This window comes from Gasterosteus aculeatus, chromosome 20 (genome assembly GCF_964276395.1).
Source record: "Gasterosteus aculeatus chromosome 20, fGasAcu3.hap1.1, whole genome shotgun sequence".
NCBI lineage: Eukaryota > Metazoa > Chordata > Actinopteri > Perciformes > Gasterosteidae > Gasterosteus > Gasterosteus aculeatus.
In genome coordinates, this window is record NC_135707.1 from 12,104,936 (window position 1) to 12,123,987 (window position 19,052).

Genomic DNA, 19,052 nt, shown 5'->3' on the forward strand with positions numbered 1-19,052 from the left:
AGGTGCATGTGCTTCACTCATGTCTTCATGTTCCTATGACATATAGTCCATGCAGATGGACTATATGAACACGCCTAAGGTGCTTTTTTACAGCAGCATTCAATGCACATTAGCAGTTAAACAATGTATTGTACATCTCAACTTAACATTACCCGAGTAAAGAGTAACAATTAAGAGCAGCTTGTTTTCACTTGTGTCTGCGTTAATGAATGAATGCATTATGCGTTAATAACGTGTTAGTGATCACAGATACAAGTCCTGTGAAAATGCTGCACATAAAATGCTGAAACAACGCTGTTGTTTTTTCTGAAATATTGATGTATTTAGTTGTGAGTTGTGCTGCTTATTTATACTTCTTTCTTGTGCACCTCATTCTCTCTCTTCCATACAGCTCCACGTAACCATAAGCAAGACGTCTGTGAAGGTGGTGTTAGATTGTTCTGTGGTTGGGGAGAAATCTGTCAGTGCTGCTGGTAACATCACTACGGATGGAGTGGAGATCCTCGGAAGGATGATTCAGTCCAGAGGCAGACGGGACAACTCTGCTGCAGTCAGTATTAATCCTCGTCTGAATAAGTGTTAAGTGTACACTGAACAGAGGGAACACGGGGTTTCCACTGATCGTTGAAATGTGATTGTGTCCACGCTATGAAGCACAGTTCCTGTACACCACCCCTCTCCCTTTAGTTGCATTAGAACCTACAATAAGAAGGGTTTTGTATTTGTTTTTTATGTAATGGACCGTGTGGTCTAATGGAGATATTCGAAAGAATATGGCACCACAAAAACTCAGTAGATGGACGAATAAATACTCAAGGCAGGCAAGGAGGACACTGAGAACAAGAGACCAAAAATAACCCTGAGTGAGGTGAAAATCTCCACTGCAGCGAATGAGTGTCTGTCTGTAGGACTGCTGCAAGCTCTATAGAGCTGGCCTTTGTTGAAGAGGGGCCCAAAAAAGCTATTTCGCTAAAGCATAAAATAAGAACATTGTGTGGTGATTAATCCGTCCTCTTAATCTGTTTTTCATACTTGGATGAAATGATGTGACAGTTGTGACTTTTTTCGTAATATTTCAATTCAATAGCATATCTATAAATTTTGGTCAAAAACCTAAAATTGTCTACTTTTCCGTTCTCGAAATTAGTTCCAGTTGGACTTTAAAGCGAGCAATAGAAAAAACACATATAATCCCCAAGATAAGACTGTTTCACAAGGGCTCTGGTGCAGGAATTGAAAACATTTGATTCAAATATCCTTTTATTCTCAGATATCTTTCGAGATACGGTCGTCAGACTTTTTTTTATTTCTGCACCTTTCTTATCTAAGGTAACCCTATTTGCACTTAAATGAATATATGAAACCTGACCAAACCAGAAATAATGTAGAAGCCTTATCTTAGATCATAATTGTGTGACAACCACAGTTTCTTACTAGCCGACATAATCTCATCAAGGTCAACCATTCTGTGTGTTTTTAATGCATTAAACTTCCTATGTCTCAAAGTTTCACAGTCATTACTTCTACTCAAGAGTAGAAACCACATGTGCAAGTTCGTTTGTTTGAGATTTGGGGAATGAAACATTGGGTTTCTGGATAATTAGAAATTTAGATTAAAGAAAGCGTTCTTCTAGTGAAATGAAAGCAAACCGCACACGTCAGCGGCCTGTTTCTTCAGGAGTGAACTTGACCGTATCGTTTAAGACAAGAGAAGCCTCTCTAATACTAATTTTGTTTGTTTAGCTATCAGCCAGACTTGTCGTATCTCCCAGCCATTTTCATCTTGCCAATCTGTCTGTCCTTTTATCTTATCAACACAGAAACACCACAAAACCACATCAGTACAAAACACCACGGTTAATATTTCATTTTCAATTTTTGGTTCTGTTTTAATTTTGAAATGTTTATGTTTGCAGAATTGCTGTAATGGATTTGCGTGTGTATAAGTGTACCAATATTTGTGTGTGTGTGTGTTTACAGTTCCAGCTCCAGATGTTTGATATCATCTGCAGCACATCCTGGGCCAGCAGAGATAAGTGCTGCGAGCTGCCGGCATTAGTAAGAAACTTCACATGCATGTACTCTCACATGAATGCTCACACGCTTTAATGGCTGCTTTTACTGCCTCTCCTCTCTCAGGACATGAAAGCCTCTAGTGACCAATGCTGTCTTTCTCCCACGTGTATACAAATAAAAGATAAACACGTACATAATAGCGCCCACCGTCAGTCAACACCCCAGGCATAAAACATGGCTACATAACTGTCGCGGTTTGGGAGGAAAGTCGGACTCAAACAATATTTTATTCAAACAAAAATACCTTTAATGGAACAGAAACAACAGGGCACAAATTTCAGGAACCGACAAGGTACAGGTGATTGCAGACAGGTGGGAACAATTAGGTAAAGTACATATACACCGAGTCTTAATTATATGAGTATATAATAATATCCCTCTGCAATCTGATGGAATCCATTAAAACAATATTGCAGAGAGATTTTTTTTTTTATTCACATAAAGGTCAATCTTTTTGGTTCAATGTTATGCTAATTGTGTAGTTTGTGGTGGTGCTGAAGCGCATTACCGATACGTTTTTCGCCCGGCTAACATGCACAAGCTGCCCACTATGACAGAAACACTGCCAGTAAGTAAGTAAATCCCAAAAACTGTGTAATTATTTCAACAGATGCTGTTTCCTAAACTTTTGATTTAAGTATGTAACGAGTAGTCAAGGGAACCAAGCCAACCTTGGTTTGAAAAGCAAATCGGCTCAGACAGTTAGGAGTTGTGTTGCCTGAATAAAAACCAAGTGCGCTCAATGTCTTAATGTGTGTTTTCAGAGAGTTGAGGAGCAGTGCCCCTCCATGCCGCATGCCTGCACCTGTTCCCAGGAGAGCAAAGGACCTCCAGGACCTTCCGGACCCCCTGTAAGTTCTTTTATTCTGTCATTTATTCTTTCGTTGTGTATTCTTTTTTTTACTCTTGTCTATTCCTCTATATATATTGTGTGGAACTGCTCACTTCGTATGTATTGTTATTCATGCTCATACCTCAAACATTTTCTCCTTCACAGAATAAATAATTTCTCGACTTTCTAGACTGTCTAGACTCACTTTTAAGTTTTAAGTGCTTGTTATACGGCCAACAGTCTACATTTTAGGTGCATTTCTGAGTCAAACTGCCACTCTGACAGCCAAGTAAATATTTGTTGTTGCTAAATTTACATTTGAATGTGAAGGAAATAAAACAATGTAATCAGTCTAATCCAGCTCAGTTCAGTCTTTGTGCCTCAAGGGAGGATTTGGGGTTTTCTGCAAATAGAAAACCAAGGAAAACATATAAAAACGCAATCTCAAAATACATAATATGATTGTGTAAAGATTTAACAAAATAAATCCGAAATAGTGACAGTGACCAATGACTACTTAACAAAACAACGTCCCCCAATACAACAGCCTATCACAAGTTCAAGTAAACGTATTGGTGTATAACAAGTATGTAGCATCCATAGATATTAACACACATGACCACTGATGTATTTTAATAACACCTGTGTGATGTAAAATTACAAATCTTTTGACGTCTTCATTGCATGTAAGAGAGGAGAGATGAGCTTGTGAGGAGCCGTATTCCTCTCACGCAGCAGCATGTAAAACCTGATAGAGGCTGAGAGATGAGAGCAAAGTAAATGAGCTCATTTATAGCCCGAGATTTTTTTTTAAACTCATTTTCTCGTTCTTCTTTCATTCCTTGCTCCATTTTCCATTTCCTATTCTTTTCCTTTCCCCCGTCTCTAAATCTCTTTTGTTTTCTCATCTTCTCTCTTTGTCTCCACCCTTGGGTAACGAAGGCATGGGAGGGGTGTGGATCAACAGCAGTATAGTTTAAGTAATTAAATGGTGATTCCATTCATCACAACCTTTTTGTTGTCTCCATTTAGGACCTTTTCCTGTCTTTTCTTTCTTCATATTCATCAACTCTTTTCTGTGCATTATTTTGTGTGGCCTCCATCTTCTCTCCCTTTCTCTGCTTCACTATCTGTCCAAAACAGATCAATAGCGGTTCTGTAGAACTTTCAACTCTTTTATCTTTCTATTTCTTCTGTGCTGTTTTTTTCCTCTTCTACCTTCACTTCATCCACACGCCGGAGGCTCTTTCTCTCTCTTTTTACTGTCAATATAAGCCTATTTCATTGTGCCTGTGTCTCTGTCTATGTCTCTTTGTTATTGAATTGGCTTCTCAAATCAATTTTTAACTACAGCATCTTGGCACGGATGAATGGTGTAATAGTTCATTCATGGACGTTTTTGAGCTAAAGCTGCCGACTAAAGTCTGTGGGGTTTAGAGGAAGGATAAAAAGGCCACACCATTCCCCTTGTTAACACAATATAATAGTCATCAACACAATAAATGTATTGTTTCCCCTGTGGACAACAAGCTTCATATATAGACAAACACTTCTAAGAGCACTTTTAACAGACTAAAGAGATGTTAGCATTATTATTTGTTTTTCTGCTGCTGAGACTTCGCTCTATTGAACAAAGGGCTGTAAGAAATCCAAATAAATACCTGGATCCATCGGGATACCTGATGCAATATCTAAAAGAATATTGCCATGAAAAGACACCTAGAAGACAAATGAGTTGGAGAGCAAATATTTATTTTAAAAAATGTAGGAGCCATCTGATCATAGAAATTATTGTCGTTAATTATGATCTATTCAGATGAGATTTTATTTTGGTTCCAGTAGTAGCCTGCTCTAAACTAAATATCACCATTCAAACTACAGTTTGCCCTCCCCGAGTCATTTGTACTGACTGTTCACTGCTCGCGTGTCTTTTCTTGCACAGCAGCAGACATCATCGGTTTTGTTAATCTTTGAGTCATCTTTGAACTAATATTGATCGCCCCAAATGAATTACAATCTTTGCTGCCTGATTTGGCATAAATTCAGCTCGGTAACCGAACTGGAACACTTTGATTAAAGAAAATCACACTGCTGACTAAATTTGTGATTTGTGCCCACGCTGTTTAATAGCCTAGTCCTGTTTAGAAATGTAAACATGTGTCAAATGTCAAATTGCTCGTTTATGTAATAATAGCGGTATACTTCATTTTAACACACGAAGGCCCACAACAATCCAAACACAAATAGTGGTATTGCTGATGTTTGAAGCTAATTTCTGTTTCCCCTGCTGATGTGCCTGACTTAAAATAAGTCAAAAGAAATAATTGCAGTAAAATTATACAGATTTGACCAAACGATGGTTAATTTGAAATGATTTCCAATAGCATACTCATTGCATTTGAATCAAAAGTACTGTTGTTCTATTCCTTTTGTGTTTTGAAAAAGAAAAGTATGGTTTACAATTCGTACCATCTTGTCATTTGCAAAGTGCTTCTATAATTGAAGGTGTTGATTGTAAAAATAAATGTGTGCTTCCCCTCATATTCCTCGCCCTTCTTGTACACGCCTGTCTCCCTGTGGCTGAATACCATAGGAACTACCCACTCATTCCTACTGGAGGTCTATTTCTCCAACCAGAGGACGTATCCAAAATGAATTGATGATTAGCAGATGTGTGTTTCTCCCTGGATGGACCGTTTGGCTATTGGGGTCAGCCTGAGGTTTACGGCTCCACACTGACTTACAGATGCAACGCAATAAAGCCCCGAGCCCAGGGGGCAGTTTCCTGCACAGATCAGAGTTGGCCTCTGTCCCTAAAAGTCACAATACATTCATATCAGAGATATGAATCTATTTGACTTTCATTATATCTTTCAGAATTAACTCCAATGGACATGTGTACAAGGGAGTCTGAGGGATACATAGTTTTGTGGTGGCATGTCTTAACCATTACTGTGAAACTGTCAAAACTGACCTGACCTGTCTTGTTGTTACCGTGTGTGTTTGGCCGGTGTTGAAGGGCGGTCCAGGCATACGGGGAGCCAGAGGAGATCGAGGAGAGTCAGGAGTGACGGTGAGTAAAACGCACAGACCATTTATCACCCATATTATTTATTTATTTCTTAACAAAACTCTCAGCACGTACTTGGTCCGGAACAGTGTCCAGCTCACAACTCGGGAGGGATGAGAACCCCGATAGTCACAAGCTGCTCACACTGGACTTCTCAAACTGGCTGGACTTTAGAGAATATTATGAGTTCAATCAGTTTTGCCTTCTCTTATGAGGCATAACAAGAAGGGTCCGTTGGTAAGTTGAGTAAGTAATGCCTCTAAACCAAACACAGGGTATTTTCAACTGTGGCCCCGCTATCCTACTGGCTGGATGTTTATCTTGCTTAGACTGAAAGAAGTCATTTTAGAGCTTACCTGATCTTCCTTTTGGCCTCAGATTTAAAGCTCTTATCAGCACATTTACTATCATGTGCTTGATAGACCGAGTTCTAGAAAATGTCAAATAAGTGTCTTGAACTATAAGTTAATGATTTTCTACAGTTTCTGTATCTGCTACAGCTGTCTTCAACAGGGGGTTGATAAGACAATTTTTTTTTTTTTTTACACAAAAATTCAAATGAATCAAAATTGTATTCATTGTCTTTAAATGCAAATTAACATGAATCCAACATATTGTATTGAACGGATAAATGGATGGAGAAGATGTTATCTTCGGTCTGCAACACACACATGCAGCTTCCCTCAGCAGCTCTCAAGCTGGGCACCGGTTCACGCACTGCTCCTTTCATGCAAACGCGACAGCGCAGGCACCAGCCAATCCGATCGCGTTTATCCTCTGGTCTAAAGAGCGCAAAGCTCAGCAAAAAAAAAGATGACGAACCGAACTCCGTAGAATAGAGAGTCCCTGCTCCATCTCGCCATCAGTTTGGGGGTCCTTGGCCTGAAAATCGTTGAAGAACCCTGTGCTACAGTGTTGAAACAGTTTTGACAAAATGGAAATCTGTTCCAAACTCTTACAAACCATCCAGCTGTGTCAGTCAGCCCTGATGCTGTTGGACACCTCAATACCAATAGCCAATTCCCGTTTTAGTAATTGAATCTTTTACCCTAACCCTAACCCTTTTTATTTTAAAAGACATATTTTGGATACAAAAAACAAACAAGCGGGTGACACGCGGGCTTTCAATCTACAAATTAAGCTTGTTTATGTCACGCTTTGACATGGTTGGACGACATTGATTTGTCTGTTTAAGTAGTTCAGTGTATTTTACCAATATTTTCATATATTTTATTCTAACATTACACACTTCAGTTGTCCTCTTATTCTCACTGTACACTGAATTACTTATCTTATTCTGTGTCTGGTCCAAAGTTTCTTTTGATTATTTTGAAGCCGGTTACTGTAAAGTCAAACAACGGATGCTGCCAGAGTGAAGATTACTTTGCTCACAACCGCTGCTGAGCGTACAAACTGTGAATGCTGTGAATGATCCACATAAATATCATTATGGGGGCAGCAAATGGTAGCAAAAGCCCCCGAGCATGTAGCGATGATGTCAATCAGAGTCGGCAGTTGTTACATTTATGAATATTTGATGTGTTGCAGACTTTGAGGAAATGGAAACATATTTTAATCTACATCAAATATCATCTTATCTTTCTTCAATGTAACTTAAGTGTTGTTTTGAGTGCTACTTTATTTACACACAGCCATAACTGAAGCATTTCTACAGTGGTTAAAATGAATTTCATGAATATGTGAAATGAATGAGCCGATTAGGCGTGGAGGAGTTCACGTCACATGCTCATTTGTCATGGGATTAAAGATGTCCTGTTTCATTTATCTGGACATTGTGTTTTTTTAAATAGGGACCTCAGGGACCAGTGGGAAAGATCGGTCCTTCTGGACCCTCAGGGCCGCCTGGTCCTCAGGGACCCAGTGGTCTCTCTATTCAGGGACCCCCGGTAAGACATTGCTTGTATGTGCACATTGAGTGCTGTTGAGATTAAAAAACATAAACTTGTCTTATTATTTTATTATGTTTTGTAATCATAAATGCAATGGCCAACCACTGACTTGGACATTTTATTTAACATACTTACAATACACATAACCTGTAAACCTTTTTTAAACCTTTCCCTATAGCAAACATGTGTTTTCTAAAATCAAGTCTAATATGACAGTATGTACACTGTCAACCATTTTGGCGTCATAAATTGACGAAATGTGAACGTACACTTCAAATAGGCTTCCGGTCTTTTGAAGGATCTTGCCCAAAGCACACTGGAGCTGTTGTGGGGACTTGTGGTGACGACCAGCATCTTATTAAGATAACAGATGCAGGTTTCTCCGGTGCTTCAGGTAGCTGTCGGTGTGACCACCGGTCCAGCCGAGATGTAATGACTTTGGTCCTTTACAGGGTGCTGCGGGGGGGAAGGGAGCGCGAGGAGAGATCGGTCCAGCCGGGCAAATGGTGAGAAACCATTTACCAAGAAAATTACATTATTGTAAGATACAGAGGTGAAGTGTTTGTGGGGCTTGTTATTCCCAACAGCACAGTGTAGAGCCCCGAGCGGCAACTCTTTTGGAATTTCTCCTTCTGTTTTTTTTTTTGACTAAAGGAGCTAAGTAGTATTGGTTTATCACAAACCCTGCAGTGTGTGTGTGTTTATTTGTTTTATTTGTGTGTGTGTTTATAAATTGTTCTCCTGTGTGTGTATGTGTGGAGAATACCAAAGAGTCCCGTATGTATTATGAATGAGGTGCCTCGGCCCTGTAAGCTCACATTAATGATACTTGTTGCCTTTTAAACGTATTTCTGTGACTTTTTGAAAATATATATTTCAATCCGGCCTACACTACAGATGTTAGCTATTTATAAGAGTGGTTACCTCTGTAAATTATTTAGCGAAGTAACTGTTATATTGCATGTTGATTGATATCTTAGGTAGAGAAAACGAGAGAGAGAAATGTAGAGGTAGAGAAATGTTAAAGCGTGCAAGTGCAACAGAACTGTTTTCATGGAAATTCTGCATTTCTGTGACATAATATATTTTGATAATGAAAAAAAAGGCATAAAAAAACATACTTTGATATAGATTTTCAAAAAGAAATATTCATTGCCTTTTTTTTTTATAAACGCAAAACAAACCCAGAATCTAATACATAACATCCCAAATACTTGTGGTTATTGTTGTTTTCTTAAAAGTAAAGAGCCACAAAGAAGGTAGACATTCATCTTAATTAAAAACTAATTACATGCATCAATAAACAGATACAGCATAATGTCTGTATTAACTATTCTCCGCAAAAGCTTGCATTTGTTGTGCATGTGGTGAAAGAGTTAAAGATGAAGGGAGTTGAGGGGAATGTGAACGTCCAAGTTGCACTGTGTGTATCTGCTTGCTTGCATGTGTTTGTGTGTAACTGTTTTGCTGCTGAAACACACGTGCCCGTCGATACAGACACAGAGCAGCCTAATGGAATTATTGAGATGGGAACAATCCTTTTCAGCATCTCCATTATTGGGCAGCTAACCAATCTCACGTAATACTGAATTAATTTAAAGGAGTTCTACTGGGAGCCGTGAACATCACCAAGGACAGAACAATTCCTCAGTAACTCCGACCAGGAAAGACAGAACATTTAAGATGAGATAATGTGATTAATGTGTATTTTTTTCTAATTTTTCTTATAAATTCCAGTGAAAAAGATACATTTCTTGAGACATTGCATTGCCAATGTATTGCTGCTACAAACAGTGGCTTTGGTCTGCCTCACACAGCATTGCATCTTGTGAAAACATCTAGTGTTTAAACAATAACCTCACCAAGTGTTGTTCTGCTGCATTAGAAACCTGCTCAGGTAAAAGCTGGGTAGAGCTGAGAATGTAAATTGTTGTTCATTGTCTCACCTTAACAGGTGTAACACGCGGGTTACCTGAGCTAATTGTTGGAATGCATTGAGATGCATTCCAAGTATTGTTCTTCGAATCTTTATTGTTGGAATGCATTGAGATGCATTCCAAGTATTGTTCTTCGAATCTTTATTCCGACTTATTATTTTTCTTCTATTTCTTCCGCGCCGCCTTTCAACTCCTTCACACTTTCAGCTATTAAAACCATTCAAATATTAAATTATTCAGCTCCTTCAGGAGAGGGGTGCTATGACTTTTCAGCTTTTTAGCTCTTAAGCTTGAATTTATATAAATCTATAATCATTAATATTTTAACATGGTTTTCCAATGGAGATCGTTTTTCAAATCCTCTTAAACTTCTTCAACTTTCAGATTCTTCAGCTTCGCCAATCTTTCAGCTACAGACATCATTTCAACTTTCAAATGTTGACACAAGTCTCAACTATTTTATGAAAAAAACTGCTTCTTGATATCTATTGTACTTTTTTCATAATCACTGATTATGTTTCACTAGTTTTTCGCTCCGTTTCTGACTTTTACATGAGTGTGTATTGCGTCTGCTAGAGTGGAGAGCTCGAGGCTAGAGTGTGGGGCATCGCAGGAATCTGGTTAAAAAAATATGGAACTTCTGTCCTTGCAGCCAAAGTATACACTCTAGAGGCTTCATTTCTTCAGATTAATGAGGGTATGGTTGTGCTGATTGGATTAATGTGTTCATGGAATCCCAGAGTTTTTTAGTTTTGGCGCAAGGAGTGTTTGAGTGACACAACCTCTGCCAAAAGCCCCATAGGCTCCAATACAAATCTGCCGACATATTTCTCACAAAAATCCACAAGGTACACGTTTTGTAAACGGCCATAGGAGCCGTATTTATTACCGGACAGACATAAAAAGCTCATCCACGCGTTCGGTAGAGTCTTGGGTCTCATACAAACGTAGTCTTTTTTAGATAGCTGTTATAGTTTTGCGCTGGTTCTCATTTGTTTGAGGTGTGGATTCTGTGTAACTCGCTGCCATGTCTCTGCCTTTTGCAGCCGCTCGTTAATGATCACAGGTGCGTCGTTGTCGTGGTTACGAGCACTCACACGCTGCAGGATCTGTCTGTGACTCACAGCTGCTCCTTGTGACCTGATTAGTGGAGTCACATGACGCAGCTATGCTTTCTGTCAACAGACCAATATGATAAAGACACTCGCCCCCCCTCCCCCCTCCACCCTGACCTCTTCTCACTGTTAATCACTCTCAGTCAGTCAGTATGTCTAATTCTCCTCCCCTCTCCCTCTCTCCCTCTATCTCTTCCTCATCACCCCTCCCTTCCTCACCCTCTCACCCTCCCTCCCTCTATCTACACCCCCCCCACCCCACCCAATCCAATAATTTCAAAATAAAAGCCCCATGGAGGGAATTTTTACTGTAATGTTAGTGATGAGGCCTATTAATTAAAAACTTCTTAGTTTGAATAACAAACATTCTGTCTCCCAACCCCCCCTCACCCAATTCCATCATTACAAACTAAAAGCCTCAATGATTATCTGTACCTTAACCATGAAGCGGTTTCGTTGAAATACGCATTGCTCTTTCAAATACTACTATAACCACTACGAATATTACTAGTACCTCAGTAGAACTACAACTGATACTTCTACTACCATACTACTAGTATTTCTACTGCTATTAATACAACTACTACTAATGTTATTAAAAATACTACTATGGCTAATAGTATCAGTATTCCAGCTGTTTCTACTGCTATTGATACTAAACCGACTTCTACTGCTAGTACTGATACCCAAATTACAACTAACATTACTACAAACAATTTTAAACCTCTTTTTATTCATCTCAGCTTTTGTTATTTCTGTACTTTTTAAAATTCATTTAAGCTCCTGCAACTTCTGTTTTGCAATATTTCACATTTATTTCAGCTGTTTTCATTTCTGCTTTTTCAGCAAATCTATTCAAATTCCTTTCAGCTTCTCCCATTTCTGTATTTTCAGCTATTTCAAATTAATTTCAGCTTTTCTAATATCTTTTATTTCAGCAAATGTATTCAAATTCCCTTCAACTTTCTGTATTTTCAGCTATTTTTAAATATTCAGCAAATGTATTCAAATTCCCTTCAACTTTCTGTATTTTCAGCTATTTTTAAATATTCAGTGCAGCTTTCAGCTTTTTGCATTCCAACGCATTTTCAGCAGGAAATGCCTTTTCTAGTTCCGACTTATTATTTTTCTTCTATTTCTTCCGCGCCGCCTTTCAACTCCTTCACACTTTCAGCTATTAAAACCATTCAAATATTAAATTATTCAGCTCCTTCAGGAGAGGGGTGCTATGACTTTTCAGCTTTTTAGCTCTTAAGCTTGAATTTATATAAATCTATAATCATTAATATTTTAACATGGTTTTCCAATGGAGATCGTTTTTCAAATCCTCTTAAACTTCTTCAACTTTCAGATTCTTCAGCTTCGCCAATCTTTCAGCTACAGACATCATTTCAACTTTCAAATGTTGACACAAGTCTCAACTATTTTATGAAAAAAACTGCTTCTTGATATCTATTGTACTTTTTTCATAATCACTGATTATGTTTCACTAGTTCTTCGCTCCGTTTCTGACTTTTACATGAGTGTGTATTGCGTCTGCTAGAGTGGAGAGCTCGAGGCTAGAGTGTGGGGCATCGCAGGAATCTGGTTAAAAAAATATGGAACTTCTGTCCTTGCAGCCAAAGTATACACTCTAGAGGCTTCATTTCTTCAGATTAATGAGGGTATGGTTGTGCTGATTGGATTAATGTGTTCATGGAATCCCAGAGTTTTTTAGTTTTGGCGCAAGGAGTGTTTGAGTGACACAACCTCTGCCAAAAGCCCCATAGGCTCCAATACAAATCTGCCGACATATTTCTCACAAAAATCCACAAGGTACACGTTTTGTAAACGGCCATAGGAGCCGTATTTATTACCGGACAGACATAAAAAGCTCATCCACGCGTTCGGTAGAGTCTTGGGTCTCATACAAACGTAGTCTTTTTTAGATAGCTGTTATAGTTTTGCGCTGGTTCTCATTTGTTTGAGGTGTGGATTCTGTGTAACTCGCTGTCCTGTGTCTGCACTTTTGCAGCCGCACAGGTGCGTCGTTGTCGTGGTTACGAGCACTCACACGCTGCAGGATCTGTCTGTGGCTCACAGCTGCTCCTTGTGACCTGATTAGTGGAGTCACATGACGCAGCTATGCTTTCTGTCAACAGACCAATATGATAAAGACACTAGCCCCCCTCCACCCTGACCTCTACTTACTGTTAATCACTCTCAGTCAGTCAGTCAGTCTAATTCTCCTCCCCTCTCCCTCTCTTCCTCACCACCATTCCCTTCCTCACCCTCTCACCCTCCCTCCCTCTATCTACACCCCCCCACCCCACCCAATCCAATAGGTGCGCCGTTGCCGTGGTTACTCGTAAACACGCTGCAGTATCTCTGTGTGTGACTCACAGCTGCTCCAATGACGTGATTAGTGGAGTCACATGACGCAGCTATGCTTTCTGTCAACAGACCAATATGATAAAGACACTCGCCCCCCCTCCCCCCTCCACCCTGACCTCTTCTCACTGTTAATCACTCAGTCAGTCAGTATGTCTGTCTATTTCTCCTCCTCTCTCTCTCCCTCTATCTCTTCCTCACCACCCCTCCCTTCCTCACCCTCTCACCCTCCCTCCCTCTATCTACACCCCCCCAACCCACCCAATCCAATAATTTCAAAATAAAAGCCACATGGAGGGAATTTTTACTGTAATGTTTGTGATGAGGCCTATTAATTAAAAACTTCTTAGTTTGAATAACAAACATTCTGTCTCCCACTACGAATATTACTCGTACTTCTAGTACTACAACTGATACTTCTACTACCATACTACTAGTATTTCTACTGCTATTAATACTACAACTACTACTAATGTTATTACAAATACGACTATGGCTAATAGTATTACAGCTGTTTCTACTGCTATTGATACTAAACCTACTATTACTGCTAGTACTACTAATACCACAATTATAACTAATACTACTACTAATATTACTACAAACAATTTTAAACAAATTTAAGCTCCTGCAACTTCTGTTTTTAGAAAATCTATTGAAATTCAGCTTCCCCACTTCCTGTATTTTCAGCAGTTCTTTAAAATAATTTCAGCTATTCTTATGCCTCTATCAACAGCAATTTTTCACTATTCATTTCTGTATTTTTTTGCAATATTTCAAATTTATTTCAGCTGTTTTCATTTCTGCTTTTTCAGCAAATCTATTGAAATTCCTTTCAGCTTCTCCCATTTCTGTATTTTCAGCAATTTCAAATTCATTTCAGCTTTTCTAATATCTATAATTTCAGCAAATGTATTCAAATTCCCTTCAACTTTCTGTATTTTCAGCTATTTTAAAAAGTTCATTTCAGCTTTCAGCTTTTTGCATTCCAACGCATTTTCAGCAGGAAATGCATTTTCTAGTTGGGTGAAGTGGTTTGTCAGAGTGCATGCAGCATTGAGCCTTGCCAGGTTGTGACATCAGTCAAACCATAGTTTGGGGTTTTGCGTCTGTGCTACTTCATAATAACTCGACTGGGGAATTAAATATTAAAGCCATCATTAACATATAAATTCTCATGGCGTGAAAGTGATATAAAAGGAAATGATAAAACACCTCACAGTTAGCTTAATATTATTGGGGATAATCAGGCAACATTTTTTGTTACTATCTTTTACAGTGATGTAAAATAGCATGTTGGGCTAATAGCTCATAAGGCTCTCTTTCCGGTCAGGCTGTCCGGTCAAATAAGCCTTGGACTATTACAAAGCTAGATGCCGCTCGCCAAATAATCTTTCTAATTCTTCTTAATCAATTTTACTGTCTCGATTCTAGCACTTGCACTATGTGCAAGGTGCAGCTCTGTCCTGCAGATAGTCAGCAGGAAGCCTTTTCTCTCGCAGAATTCATCAAGGTCCGTCGGTTTGTGTTGTCCATTGCTGTGTAGTCTGATGATCACAATAAATTAAATAAGACCGTGAATTCCTTTATGGCTGTCTGCCCAGATCCACTGGAGGATGTTACAGAGGAGCAGTGCTTGCCAGCCGGACTCAGGGCTCGAGTTTTTCATGTAATAGATTTTCCGACATCCATATCGATTAATAGGAAATTTCACTTGGTTGGCAATGTTCATGTCTGAGGTTACCAACCACACTCGCAGTTAGAAGGACCCGACCTTTTCGTTTGTGGCCGTTGATGAACTGACAACCTGTTTTTTAATGTGTTCTTCCCTCTGCATCCCGGGATCGGCCTCACAACCCTCGTCTGTAGGGGGATGACAAATAACAGAAGCCTACAAACTTGTGTTGGATTCATTACAACTAGATTTAGCTGCTGTCAAGCTCTTCAAGTGGAGCTGCAAATGTTTAAATTTTGAGAGACAGCTCCTACATGAAGCGCTATTATTTTCTTTCCACTTCACAGCACAACTTGTCACAGTTGCTGCTTCCATCAGATGATCACTGGTAATGTCAAACTGATGCATCGATCTGCCGCCAGAGCACCGTGCAGACGCACAACACGATTACACACACACGTCATTCCATACTGTGCTTTAGGATGGGGATCATCCTCCACACAGTATCTTTACTAGTTTTATAGTTGAACGTTTGGGTTAAAAGGTTCCTAATTATAAGAATTATTTTAGAGCCAAAGAAAATGTTGAACAGGGTTTATTTTTTATTTATTTTTCAGCTGTAAAGACAATTTGTTTTAATACTGATGCGGATAATCATGTGCCTGCTGATTTTTGTTTGTTCTTTGTGGGTTTTTAACTATTTCTAATCTTTAAAGTAGTTCATGAAATGGATTGTATTATTTTCTTTTATTTAGATCCTCATAAGTTGAGGAGACTAGACGTCAGCAATGATTGAAAGTCAGAATTGTATCTGAAACTTGTCCACACCTGTTGAACTCTTACAGATTTCATTACAAAGGAATATGCAATAGCTTTGAACCAGCAACACTTCCTGATGCAGCAATATCCACTTCTCTCTCTCCACCTGCATAGTCCTATTAATAAAAGAAGCTGGCAGTGTGCCCTTGTGCCGCACTCGGTTTCCGAGTAATAATGTGTTTTGTCAGCGAGAGGAATATGAATGTGTGTGGGGGGAGGGAGGGAGAGGGACGGGTAGCTCGCTGGGTGAATTGTAGCTTCCACGGCCCTGTTGTAATATACGAGGGACCACAGAGGATATCACAACTTTAAAACATCAATTACCTCTCTTGCTCTTTCTTTCCGTTTCCCTCTTTCTGCCTCTCTCTCTCTCTCACTCTCTCTCTCTCTCTCTCCCCCCTCCTCTCTGCAGACAAATACAACGTAACCTTGTCATCAGTGTCCCCTCTGCCTCCGTTTCAATTTGACAGTGGAAAATGCAGCTGTGATGAATAGCAAATAATGTGTGTGTCTGTGTGTGTGTGTGTATTAGTGTGTGTCCATCCTTGTTATGCATCTCAGTCATTTCCATCCTGTTTATTGGTGTCCTTTTAATTTTATCCGAGTGGAATATAGATTGTGGGGGCAAAGATTTAAGGTTTACATATTTTACAGACGGGTGTAGACAGCCCTCTTAGACTTCCACCTTTAACAAAATTTATTGGACTCTTAACACATATTCAATGTATGGGGGCAAGTTTGTGCGTGTGTGTGTGTTGTTTGTAGTATTGTTAAGTCCTCCACGTAAGGGTCTGATAAGAGTGTGTATGTGTGTTTGTGTGCTTTTATCCTGGCATGTCAGTTGCATTTGTAAGCAGTAAACACTTTAATAATGCATTTTTTAACTCCATATAATTCTAAATCTTGCAGTGTTTAACTTTATAACGCAGTTGATAATGAATAACAAATATTTATTATTCATTAAAAATGATTATGATCAATTCGTACACATACAGGTTAAGGATGCTTCAAGGGCAGGAGATGTTAGTGCATTGATTATATTTATACATACAATGTTTTTACATCTGCTTAGAACTGCGTTATTGTGTGGTATTTATTGATAACTTTATAACTTTAAGTGCTAAGTAGGGAGTTATAGGGGCTATCAAGTGTAACCCCAAACTGTTATGCTTGTTATGAATTTATTTTAGTTTGCAATTGGTTCTTTAAAGTCTGTATTCTGTTAAAACAAGTGAAAGATGTTTCAGTGGAATCACAATATTTCAACGAGTGTGCTGTGCATATTAACTTGTTTAGCCTCTAAACCACACAAAAAGAAAAGGATTATTCTTTGTTTACCGACATAGATTTCTCTACATTTCTTATCAATGTAGAAGTTTGTAGATAAATGGGTGAAAGTGGCAGAGAGACATAATTGCAGATGTCTTAGGAGAACGTAGATCAGCCAGCATCTAAACGACGGCACATCATTAATAATAACTGGCCGGTCCTCTGCGACCGCGGGACCTTTTTTTTTCTTTGTGTTAACTGCCCTGTTTTATGAGCTCTCATCCACTACGACCAAAGTACAGTGATAAATCACTTCAACACTTAATCCATGACTGTATTTCGGAGTCGGCTGTGTGAGTTGACCTGAGGAGAGGTGGATGAAGGGGAAATGGGGCAGGAGACGGAGCAGTGGGGTGGCCCGGTGATATAGAGGTACCCACAGGGCGAGACTGGTTATTCCACAAATCACATTTATGACCCCTGCTGTGAAAGCATCATTGACTACAAACCTTTTCTCTTTTGACGTTCGGTTGTGTATATGCATCTAAAGCCATTATGCCTCGTTATGCTGCATTGTGAAAGTGATTCTAACCTACTTGTTTGTGCTTTGTTCAGGGCGTTCCTGGAAGCTCGGGCTCCCCCGGGAGAGACGGCCCCCCGGGGGCAAGGGTAAGACCATTAACTGACAAGTACCCTGTGACGGGGTTCTCTCTCTTTACTTACTGAATCCCACAAAAACAATGGCGTAGTCGTAGGCAGAGTTGGTGCCGTGAGGGACGCTCCGTCACATGTGTTTCTAGGAGTTACAATATAGTTTAGAGATGCATATATCTACATTACCCGCATCTATATACAGTATATAGCTCTAGATAACATAGGTAAATTATATGTTGATTTGATATTAAACCAAAACCCTGTGTCAGTAAGATGAGATAATAAAGTAATAAAATATGTGTGTTGAGTTTTTAGAACGTAGTTTTCAGGCTTGTCGCGTGATTTCCTTCTGGACAATAGTTTATTTATTTGGGTTTTCTTTCCTGATGCCTGAGAGGTTCTGAGTTAATGAGGTTTAAGCAACAAAGGCAATAAAGGAGCAGTGTTTAGGGCTGCGATTTATATATTTGCGGAATTGTAAAATGTTATCCATAACTATGTTGTATTTGATGTATAATCACCTAAAGTAAGAATGATTGTGTTTTGATTTGCTTGGAATGAGTCCTTCATAACCACAAAGGGATTGAGTCCCCTTCACATGAATGTAAAACATTTTAGCCTCCGACTTTAAAACCGCGCTTCTGCCAACTGTCGTCAGAGTTTAGTTGCTCCTGAAGAAAAGAACAATGCTGTTACTTCTGTTGCGCTCAACTGCTCGTGTTGTCATAGCTTTGGAAGGGGACGATTGAACAAAAGCGTATTCTGTTGGTTTCCACATCACTGCGAGGTAAAACTTAATGGTACACACTGGATCTTTAACTCACAATCTGTTTTTGGTTTGTCACTAAAACTGAATTTAATATTACTTTTCTCTTCTTCCTATTTGAATGAGTCAACAAATGTGTCATCCTCTATATCGCTTATCCCTAGAGGGTTGCGCAATATCAAAGTGTGTTTCTTCATTTGGCTCATAACTAGTTTGCTTCCATTGTAGATGTCACATTATGCATCAAGTGCCAACACGGTGAATGCTGAAACTAATGATAGGATTAATCAATATTTATTCATTATTCATTCATTCATTCTGAAGTTATACCCACTGCATTGGGTTTATACGGTAAACTGATCAAATCAAGTGGTAAGTGAGACCATTTTCGAGTTACAACATGTAGGGATTTGAAGGAATATTTATCAAATATTTGTCAGATACACATTCGGAGCGTGATTCTTTTATGGTACGATTAACAAAGCAGCAAAGATTCCAGTTTTCAACTTTTGGAAGTACCGCGCTGCACTGAACCATGTGGTGATAAGCAAAACACACA

General features: G+C 39.1%; 1 protein-coding gene across 1 annotated transcript in view; it reads left to right on the forward strand.

Annotated features, from left to right (window-relative positions):
• LOC120810076 (collagen alpha-1(XIV) chain) overlaps positions 1–19,052 on the forward strand; it is an 88,495-nt gene that overhangs the window by 56,871 nt on the left and 12,572 nt on the right. The window contains 7 exon segments of the mRNA XM_078095299.1: positions 392–550; positions 1,981–2,058; positions 2,841–2,927; positions 5,928–5,981; positions 7,790–7,885; positions 8,341–8,394; positions 17,689–17,742. Of these exon segments, the coding sequence (XP_077951425.1) occupies positions 392–550; positions 1,981–2,058; positions 2,841–2,927; positions 5,928–5,981; positions 7,790–7,885; positions 8,341–8,394; positions 17,689–17,742 (582 nt within the window).